General features: G+C 44.9%; 1 protein-coding gene across 3 annotated transcripts; it reads right to left on the minus strand.

The window, feature by feature from the left end:
* Nucleotides 1-61: 61 nt before the first annotated feature.
* On the minus strand, nt 62-13585 carry LOC129848302 (SWI/SNF complex subunit SMARCC2-like). Of its 3 annotated transcripts, none has more exons than XM_055915651.1 (25): nt 13454-13585; nt 12492-12611; nt 12201-12286; nt 11897-11972; nt 11710-11802; nt 11261-11330; nt 11031-11100; nt 10103-10178; nt 9452-9705; nt 9197-9321; nt 8645-8704; nt 8328-8496; nt 8167-8238; nt 7887-8000; nt 7622-7775; nt 7399-7518; nt 7229-7291; nt 6775-7033; nt 6350-6511; nt 6136-6197; nt 5857-5983; nt 5568-5731; nt 4325-4459; nt 3660-4038; nt 62-2913 (listed from the first exon to the last, which is right to left on the minus strand). In XM_055915651.1, the coding sequence occupies exons 1-25, from the start codon at nt 13562-13564 to the stop codon at nt 2849-2851; spliced, it is 3186 nt and encodes a 1061-aa protein (XP_055771626.1). In that variant the 5' UTR covers nt 13565-13585; the 3' UTR covers nt 62-2848. The 3 variants fall into 3 exon arrangements, with proteins under 3 accessions (XP_055771626.1, XP_055771624.1, XP_055771627.1); XM_055915649.1 differs by having other exon boundaries at nt 11897-11978; XM_055915652.1 differs by lacking the exon at nt 13454-13585 and adding an exon at nt 12942-13372 and having other exon boundaries at nt 11897-11978.
* Between the last annotated feature and the right edge of the window lie 807 nt (nt 13586-14392).

Raw genomic sequence — 14392 nt, forward strand, 5'->3', positions numbered from 1 at the left:
TGAGCAATTATATTAGTATAAAATAATATAATTAAAAACAAATATATTGCATACAATAAAGCTCAGTATTTGAATTATTTATTTTATACAGTCATTTTTGCTCATCTTTATCCAGGGTGTCAATAATTGCGATCCCCACAGTAGCAACAATGACCAAACTATACACGTCACATCATGTCATCTTCATTTATTTGACTTTCCCCCCAAAAATTGTAAGTAAAACCTTCGCATATATATATATTTTTTAATTCAACACGAACTGCAGAGCAACTGTTGACACTCATTTGGCAACAGTTTGACTGAGGAAAGGTTCATTTCTACTGTATAATCAATGCAATCATTGCTATCGTTAGCAATCATGAAAAACAAACAGAAACAAGAAACTGAACATACACACGTATTTCATATCACGAAATCCACACAATGCAATAACAGAGACCAAAGCAGTCCATCCATGGTCACGACTGTAGTGAAGTTTCTAACACTGGCTATCTGGACACAAGTTTTATTATCGGAGTATATGTATGACACTGTCAGAGGAGTGGGTTTGTGTGATGTGTTGCTGTGTCATCATTTTGTACTTCTGTATGAGAACAATGAGCATCCCAATTTCTCAGCCTTTGTAACAATTCAAAACAATGACACAAGGGGGTTAGATGGAACTGAACTGAAGGAACACTGGGGAAAACACACCCATGCTCACAGTCACACTGATTGAAAGGTCATGGAGGCCTATCAGGATCACGCACATGACAATGAGGGAGGGGATTAGAGGTTACATAGATAATAAAATACAGCAATAAAATGCAAACAATAATATCAAAGAAACAAAAATGGAAAACCTGACAGTCAAATATTATAAAAATAGATAGGATACATAGAGAAGATATTGTTTACAGATATTAAAGGACACAATTCTCCTCTGTAAGCTGAACTGACTTCTCAGATTCCTTGACTTAGAAAGTTATTTTGTAACATTAAAGCCACTTCCATCACATACGAACAGCTTCATGCGAGTTGGACAGGTCATTGGAAAACACAAAACAAACTATAAAAATCAGTGGATTTCCAAATGTCCACACCTCTGGCTTCACCCCAGAAACTCATATGGAGAAAATTGCTTTGTGATGGTGATGCCTGTTATCTTTGAAGTTGCCAATAAGGTTCTTCCGGAGCTATATCCAGTAATTGTTTTAGAGTATAATCTCTACAATGGTATGATTCACTGATACTGACTAGCCATACTGGACATGCTGACAAACACCATCTTATTTGTGCAGTTACTGCTAGGCTTATGATTATGCTCTGCTCTGAGCATGCGCAACTGTTTCAGAAGTGCTTCAGATGTTAAACTTCAAAAACAAAGGGCTCTATTCAATCTGTATTGCTGAAGTGTTACAGATTGAGCGATAGCAATGTAAAGATCATTTCCGATTGAGCTGACATATGCAGTGTTTACTGTGAGTGCAGTCTCCGCTAACGCAGGAACATTACCTTTACATTTCAATCACTCTGTAATGCTGAACTTCTGCTATATGGATTGAATCGAGCCCAAAATACAGTTCAAATAAGGCCTTTTAGGACATTGTGTCCTAGAGGGCACGCTGACTCTGGGGGTGTGGCCCTTCATCAATACTTTAAGTGGTTTCTAATGCTCAGTCATGGAGGGATTTTCTGTTCCAATTGGAGTGAAACATTTGTAACAGAAAATCCAGTTTACAGTACATAGTCTTAATAACAAATGGCAGTAGGGCAAGATGAGACGGTTTCCAAGTGGAATACATATCATTACAAAAGAGTAATACCATTCGTTCATCCTTTTTCATTTCCCTAACACATACTTTGTTTTAGTTTAGGATACATCTAACCAACATACCAACCCCAATGCTCTATAACAGCACATTCACACACATAGGGCAACAAGCAGCCAATCCAATGAAATAAGGTGACCTAGAACTGAGAATCTCATATTTGGAAACTATGACATCGTAGTAAAAGTTCAAAACAAGAGAGCAGCTAAGTGCTTCAGGTCAATTGAGTTAGGGCTCTATTCAATCTGTATTGCTGAAGTGTTACAGATTGCGCGATAGCAATGTAAAGGTAATTTCTGATTGAGCTGACATATGCAGTGTTTACTGTGAATGCATTCTCCACTAACATTGCCTTTACATTTAAATCACTCTGTAACGCTGAACTTCTGCGACGCTGATTGAATAGAGCCATTAATAATGCTTCATGTCTCTAGATATGGCCACCGGGGAAACATCTTTTCAAAGTGCAAATCTTTTTTTCTCTTTTATAAATTCCTACCATGGGTACCGTGGGTGAATAGGTAGGTAGGTACCTCTGGGAACATGGTAGAACATCTGACTTCAGTAAACTATAGCAGGAAACGAAAGCACCAAAGCACCACTGGTCAAAGGACTGCTTAGACAAGAGCCTTTTAGTTCTCTTCATATCTTCAGGTCAAGTGGTGTATTTACATGACCATACTCTTGGTTTAACCTTGGGCTCTGATGTGAAAGGTGAAAGTCATTAGGCAACTTATGTCTGAAAATATTACTGGGGGACTGTTAGTTTGAAAATCGATAAACTTCTTCATTGGTATTTTCTTGTTTAGTTGAGGAGGATCTTTATATTCACTCTGGTAAGGTAGACTTCAGTGAAATGTTTTTGTTTTGCTTTTCTTTCTCATGTAAATCGTTCAAAATGTTAAACATGATCAAAGTTTGTTATATGTCCTTCAGTTTGACTTCTTCATTTTTAGATGAAACAGGCAGGATTCATAGGTACAAAGTGGTCAATGTCATTCAGTTTGCCAGGATCCTATCTCTCGCTCTCTTTCTTTTCACTGTGGAGGGGGAACTGGGGCTGAGGAGTGGTGTGTATCCTCAGGTAGAGGGGCACTAGGCTCTGGGTTCAAGAAAAGAGAAAAAGGTGTGTAAAACACACATACACACACACACACACACACACACACACACACACACACACACACACACACACACACACACACACACACACACACACACACACACACACACACACACACACACACACACACACACAGCAACAACAACAAAAAGTCACAGTAAAGTTCAAGTTAATTCCAGTGGCTCATGTGATTATTATTATTTATTTTTAATCCCCTTTTCTCCCCAACTTTGTGGTATCCAATTGGTAGTTACAGTCTCATCTCATCGCTGCAACTCCCGTACAGACTCGGGAGAGGCGAAGGTCAAGAGCCGTGCGTCCTCTGAAACACGACCCCGCCGAGCCGCACTGCTTCTTGACACAATACTCGCCTAACACGGAAGCCAGCCGCACCAATGTGTCGGAGGAAACACTATACACCTGGCGACCGTGTCATTGCGCCGGCCCGCCACAGGAGTTGCTAAAGCGCGATGGGACAAGGACAACCCGGCCGGCCAAACCCTCCCCTAACCCGTACGACGCTGAGCCAATGGTGCGCTGCTTGATGGGTCTCCCGGTTGAGGCCGGCTGCGAAACAGCCTGGGATCGAAACAGGATCTGTAGTGACGCAGCTAGCACTGCAGTGCCTTAGACCGCTGCACCACTCAGTAGGCCCACATGATTACTTTTGTACAGTATTAGCTAAATACTGAATTCACAGTTCGATAACACAAAGTGTGACTCACCGTGGAGTGTTGGGGTGGTGCTGGAGTGGGTCGTGGGGGGCTGGCCTGGCGGGCGGGGAGGTGAGGTGTGAGGACCACTGGGGGGCGGCTGGGGCTCAGTGGGCTGGGCAGAGGAAGGGATGGAGGTGGTAAGGGGTGCTGGGCTGGGAGCTGGCTGTGGTGCAGGGGTACTGAGGGTTGGCTGGGACTGGGTGGCTGAGGGGCCCTGGGGTGGGGGTGGGGGGCCAGTGGGGGCCGGGGCGGAGTGTGGGCCTCCAGTCTGGCTGTGCTGCTGGATCTGTTGGAAGTGCTGCTGACGCGCCCTCATCTCTGCATACTTCAGCTGCTCCATGTGGAACGACTGACGGTCTGCCAGCAGCTGCTGCCTCTGGTACTCCAACTACACACACACACACACACACACACACACACACACACACACACACACACACACACACACACACACACACACACACACACACACACACACACACACACACACACACACACACACACACACACACACACACACACACACACACAAAGGGTAAGAACATTTACATTTACATTTAAGTCATTTAGCAGACGCTCTATAACATGTATATGTGCACTCCAACCAACAAAGCAAAACAAACAAGTCTACTTAAACTACATCCCCCATAACCCTTCACTTCTCCTTGACTCACCGCCTCCCTCTCTCGGTCCATGATGGTCTCCAGCTCTTCAAAGTGTCTAAGTTTGATCTCCAGCTTCTTCATCTGAGTCTCCACCAGCAGAGCCACAAGAGACTTGATCTTCCTCTCCTCCACCGCAGCCAGGTGCTATGGAGAGAAAGACAGAGAGAGAAGGATGGAGGGGGAGACAGAAATGGAGACGGAGGGGGAGAGAAGATGTATAGGGGAGATCGAGAAAGAGAGAGAAGTATGGATGTGAGTCATCTTTTCATGTGAAATGGCACAGACATACTGAAAAATCCCTGGTTGAGAAACAGATAGGGTCAGATATGATTTAACCCCTGGGGGTTGGCTAGGAGAGCTGATCTAGGATCAAGTGCATCCTAATGTATTCTGGAATGAATTGCAAAAATCGCTGAAGCTGGAGACTTATATTTCCCTCACTAACTTTAAACATCAGCTATCTGAGCAGCTAACCGATCGCTGCAGCTGTACATAGCCCATCTGTAAATAGCCCATCCAAATAACCTACCTCATTCCAAAATTGTTTTAATTTACTTTTCTGCTCTTTTGCACACCAGTATTTCTACTTGCACATCATCATCTGCACATCTATCACTCCAGTGTTCATTTGCTAAATTGTAATTACTTGCTACTATGGCCTATTTATTGCCTTACCTCCTCGCGCCATTTGCACACACTGTATATAGACTTTCTTTTTTCTATTGTGTTATTGACTGTACGCTTGTTTATTCCATGTGTAACTCTGTGTTGTTGTTTGTGTCGCACTGCTTTGCTTTATCTTGGCCAACTCGTTCTCAACTAGCCTACCTGGTTAAATAAAGGTGAAATAATATAACATAAAAAAATCTTATTCATTATGATCCCAAAGGCAAAACTGACCCTACAGATGTAGGATCTTAATGTCAGCCAGTTTGCTACAGCAGGAAATGAATCCTGCAGCAACAAGAAATGTGATTATAATTAATGGACCTTTTTTGTAGGGGTTGATGCATTTTTCATTAGGGCAAATCAAGTCTGACATTTTAAAGTGGAAATTACAAACTTTAGAAGCCTTTTTAAACCTCAAACACACTGCTGTGCAAGAAAATCCTCAGCAACAAAATAGTGATCAAAATATAAGATCCTACAACTGTAGATCAGCACTCCTACTCTGACAAGTTTGATACATACAGCCCCTCATCCTAGATCTGCGGTTAGGGGGATCATGCTAAACACAGGTCAGAGGTCAGACCTTGGCTTTGACGGCAGCAGCAGCCAGGGCAGAGGCAGCAGCGGTAGCCAGGTTCCCCTCTCCCACATCCCGCTCCACCTTAGCCTTCCTCTCTCCCTCACTCTCTCCTTCTCTCTGGCCCTCCTCCAAGCCCTCCTTCCCTTCCTTCTCCTTCTCTCCATCACCTAATGCAGAGAGGGAAACATAGAAGTCACACATAATTAAGTGTCTATAAAAAACAAGAGACAGACTTGACTATTTTACAAAGTTTACAGATACATTCAAAATCAGTCACAGACATAAACATTACCCATCTCCGAGTCTGTCTTCTCAGCTTCTTGCTCTCCCTCTCCTTCTCCCTCTCTCCCTCTCTCCTCCTCCTTCTTCCCATTTTCTCCTTTCTTCTCCCCCTCTTCCATGGCTCCCTCTTTGTTCTCCTGTTATCACCATGGGGACGGGGACAATGACAATGGTCAACACTTGAGTATAAATCCTCACAACCTAGACAATTCAGACCCAGAACGTAGCTGGTTTCAGAAGACTCGACCACACAAACACAAGTAAAGTAGAAGTCCTAAAAACACCATACCTTGGTCTCCCTCTTCTCCTCACTGGATTGGCTGTCACTTTTACTCTCCTCACTGCTCTCTTCTGGAGGCAGAGAAAAGACAGATGAGTTGTCAGCAAGCCTAGTGTCCTATGTGCACCCCACCGGAAACTCATTTCTCTTCATTGACATACAATACATGGAAATATGACCAAAGACAACTATAGTTTTAGATAATAGTAGATGGAAGCTGTACCAGGTTTGTCTCCCTCCTCCAGGCTGGTGCCTGCGATGCCGCTGCCTTCCAGGCCGTAGAGGGGGTCCTGTCTGCCACTGGTCCGCGCCGCCTCTTCCACCCTCCTCACATGGGCCTCCACCAGTGCTGCTGGGACCTCCTCCTTCATACGCGAAAACTCCTCTGAGAGAGAGCGAGAGGGGGGAGGGAGGAAGGAAAGGAGAGATAATGAACGGTGGTGAAAGAAGCAGGGAGTTGGTTCTGAACCGTTGAAGGCTACACCAAATACACACGCCACCTCTAAAAAGTATCTCTTAAGAAAAAAAAGATCCAAAACTTCCAAGAAACTTCCTGGTAAATAAAGGTTAACTAAACAGCTCTGACACAAATCAGGCCAGGCTGTACTCTGTGTGATCCAACGGTTATTTAGTGAGTTGACCTCTCACCCAGGGCAGACTTGGCGGCTGCGGAGGCCACGCGGGGGTCCACCACGGAGGCCAGGAAGGCCACGGTGCTCATGACGGGGTTGCCTGCCTGGCTGAAGGGGACGGGCTGGTAGGCCAGGGGGCCCAGGGACGAGGACGTGTCCTCCAGGTATGGGTCCTCGATGGGCAGACGCAGGAAGTGCAGGATACACTCGTCCTGGGTACGTGAGCCCACGTGCTCTGACACCTTGTTCCAGTCATCCTTGTACATCTCTAGACCCTGAAAGGAGAGGAGAGAGGATATGATTGATATTAATAAGGATGTTATATTAAGCCATAGGTTACATTTTAAGATAAGTTCTTTGTGTGTTTTTGTTGTCGATCCTATCAACACTGTTTCAAGATTATTTGGATTTAAAGGGCATTCTATTGAATGGTAATAAAGTGGATGAGACAGAGCTGTGCTGTTAGTTACCTCTAGCAGCAGTAGTGTCTCCTGTTCGGTCCAGTCTCGCATGGCGCTGGCAGCAGTCTTACTCTGCAGACAGAAGAAGTAGCATCCCCATAACACACCTCACTACTCTTTATAGATAGCTACACAGTGCACTATGATCCTCATCAGTCCTGCAGTGTTGTGAGCCATACCTTAGGAGGCCCAGTCTTCTTGCTGTACATGTCTGTCCTCAGGCCAAAGTTCTGCAGGTCGGCTGGCTGCTTCTCCTTCACCTTGTCTGGGAAGGACAGAATCTGCTGGGCCGCCGGAGTCTAGAGGGGACAGAGAGAGAAGGTAAGTGGAGTGAAGCTACAGTCAAATAGAGGCATCTAGAACCAAAATATAGAAACAACCTGTCTGTGTGTGTCTGTGTACCTGGGAGGCCTTGGGCTGCAGGGGCACCAGGCTGGAGGGGGTGTCAGCCAGGACGTGGAAGTGGGAGGTGGGCGGGGGGCCCATGGGGGTGGGCCGGCTCTCTGAGTCCACCTGGTAGTTGATCAGACCCCACTGCTCCAGGAACGCATGCACCCTGAGGAAGAGGAGAGAGGGATAAATGGAGGCGGTAAATATTACTGCATGAAGTAGATGAAAAGACAATGCGACTGTGGTAAATGTCCTGTGTGCACTGAGTCCTCCCGACCTCATGATGGCGCACACGTCTCCGGCCAGGTTCCTACGACAGGCGGTAGAGGTGAGGTACTCCTGCGGGTTCAGCCTGTAAGTGTCAATCATGAAGTTCCTATAGGCCAGGTAACTGTGAAGAGAAAGAGAGACTCTTGTCATTGGTTATGCAGCTAAGTTACTCCAAACTCCAAAGATGTTGGTCTCTGTATAACACAGAAGAGTGTACATGTGTATTAAGCTAGGCACGTGTAATAATAATAATAATAACAACATTATGTTAGCATGTGTTTACTCACATCTCAGGGGTTTTGGATTTGTTCTTGCCGTTAAAAAACTCTGGGAGGGCTCTACGCTCGATAGCATGGACACTGGAAAAGACAGAAAGAGGTCAAACATACATCATTGATCAAACTATCATCATTGATGGTCGGGAGAGACGCGTAGATATGTAGCCTACCTGTTGTAGTCGAACCAGGCAGCATAGCTGGGGATAATGATGTGGTGGGTCTGCTCGGTCACGTTGTCCTCATGAAGGTCCGACCCTTTCACCGGCTCTCCCTTCACACTCGGAGAGCCCTCCTCCTCCTCCTTTCCTGCAGTTTCCATGGATTCATCCTCTTGCTCATCTGTTCAAGAGATAAAAGAGGAGAGAGTGAAAATACAGATCAGGGGACAGATAAAGAATGGAGAAAGCTAAAATATAGTAAGAAGTGACCTCATCCTGCAGACAGTGTGTATACACTGAGAACTTATTAAGTTGTTCAGGGAACTCACCCAGGTCTGTCATGGTACCTCCCTTTACTGGTGTTGACTCAGAGTCTTTCTTAGTGTTGGCTACACACACACACACACACACACACACACACACACACACACACACACACACACACACACACACACACACACACACACACACACACACACACACACACACACACACAGTGAGAGAGAGAGGGGTATGGGGGGAGAAAGAAAGAGAGAGAGCGAGGGTTATGGGGGGGAGAAAGAGAGAGAGGAGAATCGGGAGAAAGAGAGAGGGGTATGGGGGGAGAAAGAGAGAGCGGGGTATGGGGGAGAGAGAGACGGGTATGGGGGAGAGAGAGAGAAAGAGAGAGAGAAGGGTGTGGGGGGAGAGAGTTGCATTTCCTGTGATACAACACTTCAGTTCAACCCCTGACTTTGTCACAATGATGATGAATACTAACGTTTCAACCAATGTAAATATCAGGAGGATAAGCCAATAGGCTGAGTCTAAATCTTAGATAATAAGGTGTATGTGCAAGTGTATATATATATATATACACACACGTGTGTGAGCGTGTGTACCTGTCTTAGGTAGGGTGACCTCCTCCACTGCAGGTACAGGTGATGGTTCATCCAGATCTTTAGTCAGATCCTCCGGCTCCTCCTCTCTCTGGCCTCGCTTAGACTTAGTGTACGGGGTGGTGGGCCTACACACACACACAGTTCGTCATTATGTGGATATCATTTAAAGACTTATATTTCTTTGTCATTGTGTATTTCAGCAATCTACAGATCTCCCAATGAATTACACAGTAGTAAACAAAGGGTAACACACACCCACACCCTTTCTTTGTGTTCTTCTTCTTGCTCTCCTGGGGTGGTGGGGTGGGCGAGGGGGAGGGCGAGCGCTTCCTCTTCTTGGCACTGCCGGGCTTCTTGTCACGACGCTCGTCCCCTGGGGTGGTGACCTCATCCGTCAGGGTCTTGGCTGAGATCCTCTTCCTCTTGGGGCCCGCCTCCCCCACCTCATAGTCCTCCTCATTCATCCACTCATTAAACTGGTCAAGGTCCAGGATCCACTTGGCATGGACCTGAAGACACAGTTTATATGGTGTTCATTTAATGTAGTAAAATGTTATATGTTGGCTATAAAAAAAAAACACAAACAGAGAGAGAGGAGAGGGAGAAAGAGCGAGAGAAAAATAGACTTAAAGAGAGGGGAAGAGAGAGAAAGGATGTGTCTGAAACCTGTCTTGCCTACTACTTACTAAAACAACATTCTGTGTACTCAATGTACTACATACTATCTAGAACGTACTGTTTAGTAAAAATGTATGCAGTAAGGGACAAATATCAACAGACAATGTGTCATCTAATGCGCAATTGCGTTGTTTACCACCATTTGTTCATTCTGGTACAGCCCCGACCCCTTATCTGACTATCAGCTCACACAGAAAGACACAGAAAGAGAAGGATGTGTGTGCCGACCTTCCTGGGTTTCTCTGGGCTGGGCGCTTCTTCCATAGCAGCCTCCACCTCATTGGCTGAGATCCAGGTGTCATAGCTGAGCAGCAGGGGACAGAGGTCAGAGGTTAAACTAGACTAATGTTTCTAGTGCACCACATGTCAACACATGGTGCTATAACACAGGCTGAGAAAACAGTGTGGAACTCAAGGTAAAGGAGATGTGGGTATGGGATAGAGAAAATGTCAGTGTACTTTCAATGTGTCTGCACCCCAAATGGTGACATTTAAGACACATGGTGCCATGCGGCCAGCAGCACACCACCCTGCATCCCACTGCTGGCTGAAGCTAAGCAGGGTTGGTCCTGGATGGCAGACCAGATGCTGCTGGAAGTGGTGTTGGAGGACCAGTAGGGGGCACTCTTCTCTCTATTCTTAAGATTGAATCCCAATGCCCAAGGGCAGTGAAAGGGACACTGCCCTGCGTAGAGTGCTGTCTTTCGGATTGGATGGGATGTTTAATGGGTGTCCTTACTCTTTATGGTCACTAAAGGTCCCATTATCGTATGAGTAGGGGTGTTAACCCTGGTGTCCTTGCAGAATTCCCAACCTGGCCCCATTTCCATCATGGCCACTTAACCATCTCCCTCATTCCTAGTTGGCATATATCACTCCTCACCATGCTAGCTGTTGTATGATGAGCGTTCTGGCACAAAATGGTTGCCATGCATCACCCAGGTGGGTGCTGAACATGTGGTGGATGAAGTGTTTCCCCCTTACTATGTAAAGTGCTTTGAGTACCAATGTAGAAAGGCGCTATATAAATCCAATCCATCATTATTATCATCATCCTGGGTTTCCATGGTGTTAGAGCACCCTGTTCTGCACAAGGCTTTATCCGAAGGTTGTGTTGACGTTGTCAGGCTGAGGCCCCAGTATGGACAGTCCCTACCTGTCAGGATAGTATCCCCAGTGGAGCAGCACCTGCTTGTCTCTCTTCATTACCGGACGCACCCACTCCTCTGAACCAACGGGGGATGGGAGAGGGAGAGAGAAAAATGTCTCTATGATCAATCCATTCGTCTAATTAGCTAATAGACCAATTCACTTTCCAGGTATAAATTCAGAACAAACATTCTGGCCAACAGATAACGTTTGATCCAAAATGTTAGACTGACTCACCCTCCTCCAGACTGGCAGGGATGGGAACCACCACATGGGAGCTGGACGTCTTGTCTTCAGTCACTGAGCCCTGCATGAGACAGCAAACACACTCTGCTTAACTGTGTTCTACTGTATTGTATTATATTGTGCTGTATTGTATTGTGATGTATTGTTTTGCATGAAGCTGTACTCTATTGTATTGTACTGCATTGTATTGTGCTGTATTGTATTGTTTTGTATGACGCTGTACTGTAATGTATTGCACTGTATTTTGCTGTGCTGTAATGTATTGTGCTGTACTGTATTGTATTGTTTTGTATGAAGCTGTACTGTATTGTATTGTGCTGTATTATAATGTATTGTATTGTTTTGTATGAAGCTGTACTGTAATGTATTGTTTTGTATTAAGCTGTACTGTATTGTGTACTCATACAGTTTCTTCATTAGGTCAGTGAAGACAAGCCTACCTGGTGCCTCTTGATGATGTCCTTCAGTTTCCCCAGCAGCTTGGCCTCAATGTCAGAGCTCAGGTAGATCACTGGTCGACTCAGACAGTTGTTCTGATGGACAGATGCAGAGAAAGAGAGTAAATTAAAAAAGAGAGCAATACAGACAAAGAAAATCGTTTTCCAAAGAAGACAAGGGCAGACGGACCTGTACTAGAGATTTCTCGATAGTCATGAACATCTCCACATTGCGGTCCATCCGAGAAGGATTCTGAAAGTCAAACCTGCGCCTGCCATGAAGACAGACAGGAGTCAAATATCTCACACAGCCTCCTAAAATATTTCAATAAAAATGCATCATTGTGAAAATGAAAACGTCTCAAGGATCAGTCTATTTGGTTTCATCTTAATCAGAACTTCTCAACCATAGAACTTAGTGGGTTAAACTCATTTGAGGGGAGTGTAAGTGTAGTGAGCAAAACAAAATATGCAGGCTAGAATGAAACTCTTACCAGCCCTGATCGCTCTTGAACTTGTAGGCTGCAGCCAGAATGTGGCAGAGAGCCCCACCAGACTTAAAGTCCAGGAAACTCTTCATCTGAACAGAAAGACAGAGGGTTAGATACACTATTAGAATAGTGGAATAGGGGAAGCACAATAGCAAATTGTTTGTGTGTGTGTGTGTGTGTGTGTGTGTGTGTGTGTGTGTGTGTGTGTGTGTGTGTGTGTGTGTGTGTGTGTGTGTGTGTGTGTGTGTGTGTGTGTGTGCCTGAGCACATGTGTGTGCGTGCAAGTTCTCTCACCGGCAACCTGGTGAGAGGTGGGTTGCTGACATGTCGTCCGAACACCTCCTCCTGAAACTGCAGCAGCTGGACCACCAGGCTGGACAGAGACTTGTTGGTGGGGGGCTCCGCCTGGATGTACTGAGGGACAAGAGAGAGTGAGGATTTACATGGAAATGTCAGGATAAATATACATTGTACCTATGTTGACATGCATATCATCATTATTCTGGTATTATCCCATATATTCAAGTATGGTGTGAGTGAGTGGATCTTAGATAGATCTTTGATAGTTGGAACTGTACAATGAACAAAAACAGAGGTCATTTGATGGTCAAAGAAATTATAGGTTAATCTATGTGATTCTTTGTATTCTTTCTGTCTATCCCAGGTTGAACATGTTGGGGTTGAGCGCTTGCTCTGAGACAATAGACTTTTTTGGCAACACTATAATGAGAAAATCCTTCTCACCATCTAGGGGTAAAAGGAGCCGGATCATGAAAACTCATGGCGCATATATTGCCCTAAAAGACCATGGAGTGCAATGGGGTGAGAGAAAACCGAAGGCGCCGGTAAAAAAAAAACAGCTTAACATCTGGATTTGTGCACTTGCGCTGGCCGGAATAGGCATCTGCAATCCATGAAATTACCGTTAGCTAGCTAGCTAGCTAGGTTCCCTCCCTTCCCCCGAACAGCAACCCCCAACACAGGCCATTCATTTCCCTCTACTAAATGGGTGTAGAAACATCCACTTAAAACATATCAAATGTCCATGTCCATCACGCGGCTCTTGCCAAGACGTTTCCTCAGCATCCTTTTGTTTCCGTCTCGTGAATGTGTGGATTAAACAACTGGACTATACTGCAACCCATCTCATCACACCCTCACTCGCCTGCCCACTCCTTCTACTGTTAAAATTGCCCTCTTTCATTTATGATCATATGAATGAATGTATTCATTACATTAACAAAAAACAGCAGTACCTTTTTATAATTCTTGCCCAACCAAACGCGGACATTGTCGAACTGCGAGACTGTATCAGACGCTTCGAAATATTTTACGTTCGGGCCGCCGTCTTTCTTCCGCACCGCCATCTTTGTCTGCAGAATGTCGACGTCGACCGCCGCCTCGTGGTGGAAATATGACATTGCAGCCAACAGGCCCATTAATAACGCTGTAGTTGCAGTAAATGTACTGCAAGTGGTGTTGTTGTATAAAGAAAATACAGTTTAAAGGGCTTTCACACAGCCAGCGGAACATCACCTAGTACCCCGCGCCCCCCACCCCCCCAAAAAACCAAAAACAACAAATATATATATATATATATATATATATATATATATATGTACTGTATATATATGTATATATACAGTACCAGTCAAAGTTTGGACACATCTACTCATTCAAGGGTTTTTCTTTATTTGTACTAGTTTCTACATTGTGAAGACATCAAAACTATGAAATAACACATATGGGAAAATGTAGTAACCAAAAAAGTGTTAAACAAATGAAAATAGATTTGAGATTTTTCAAAGTAGCCAACCTTTACCTTGATGACAACCTTGCACACTCTTGGCATTCTCTCAACCAGCTCGGAATAATTTTCCAACAATCTTGAAAGATTTCACACATTTGCTGAGCACTTGTTGGATGCTTTTCCTTCACTCTGCAGTCCAACTCATCCCAAATCATCTCAATTGGATTGAGGTCGGGTGATTGTGGAGGCTAGGTCCTCTGATGCAGCACTCCATCTCTCTCCTTGGTCAAATAGCCCTTACACAGCCTGGAGGTGTGTTTGGGTCATTGTCCTGTTGAAAAACAAATGATAGTCCCACTAAGCGCAAACCAGATGGAATGGTGCATAGCTGCAGAATGCTGTGTAGCCATGCTGGTTAGTGTGCATTGAATTCTAAATAAATCAC

Source organism: Salvelinus fontinalis, chromosome 3 (genome assembly GCF_029448725.1).
Source record: "Salvelinus fontinalis isolate EN_2023a chromosome 3, ASM2944872v1, whole genome shotgun sequence".
NCBI classification, from domain to species: domain Eukaryota; kingdom Metazoa; phylum Chordata; class Actinopteri; order Salmoniformes; family Salmonidae; genus Salvelinus; species Salvelinus fontinalis.

What these genes read in the sequence shown, in the direction of transcription:
- LOC129848302 (XM_055915649.1), bottom strand. Translation starts at nt 13,564, where the DNA reads ATGGCGGTGCGGAAGAAAGACGGCGGCCCGAACGTAAAATATTTCGAA. An exon ending in AGAAGACTGGGCCTCCTAAG is followed by an intron (nt 7,292 to 7,398) that starts GTATGGCTCACA and finishes TTCTGTCTGCAG; the next exon opens with AGTAAGACTGCTGCCAGCGC. An exon ending in AGCCGCCAAGTCTGCCCTGG is followed by an intron (nt 6,512 to 6,774) that starts GTGAGAGGTCAA and finishes GCTCTCTCTCAG; the next exon opens with AGGAGTTTTCGCGTATGAAG.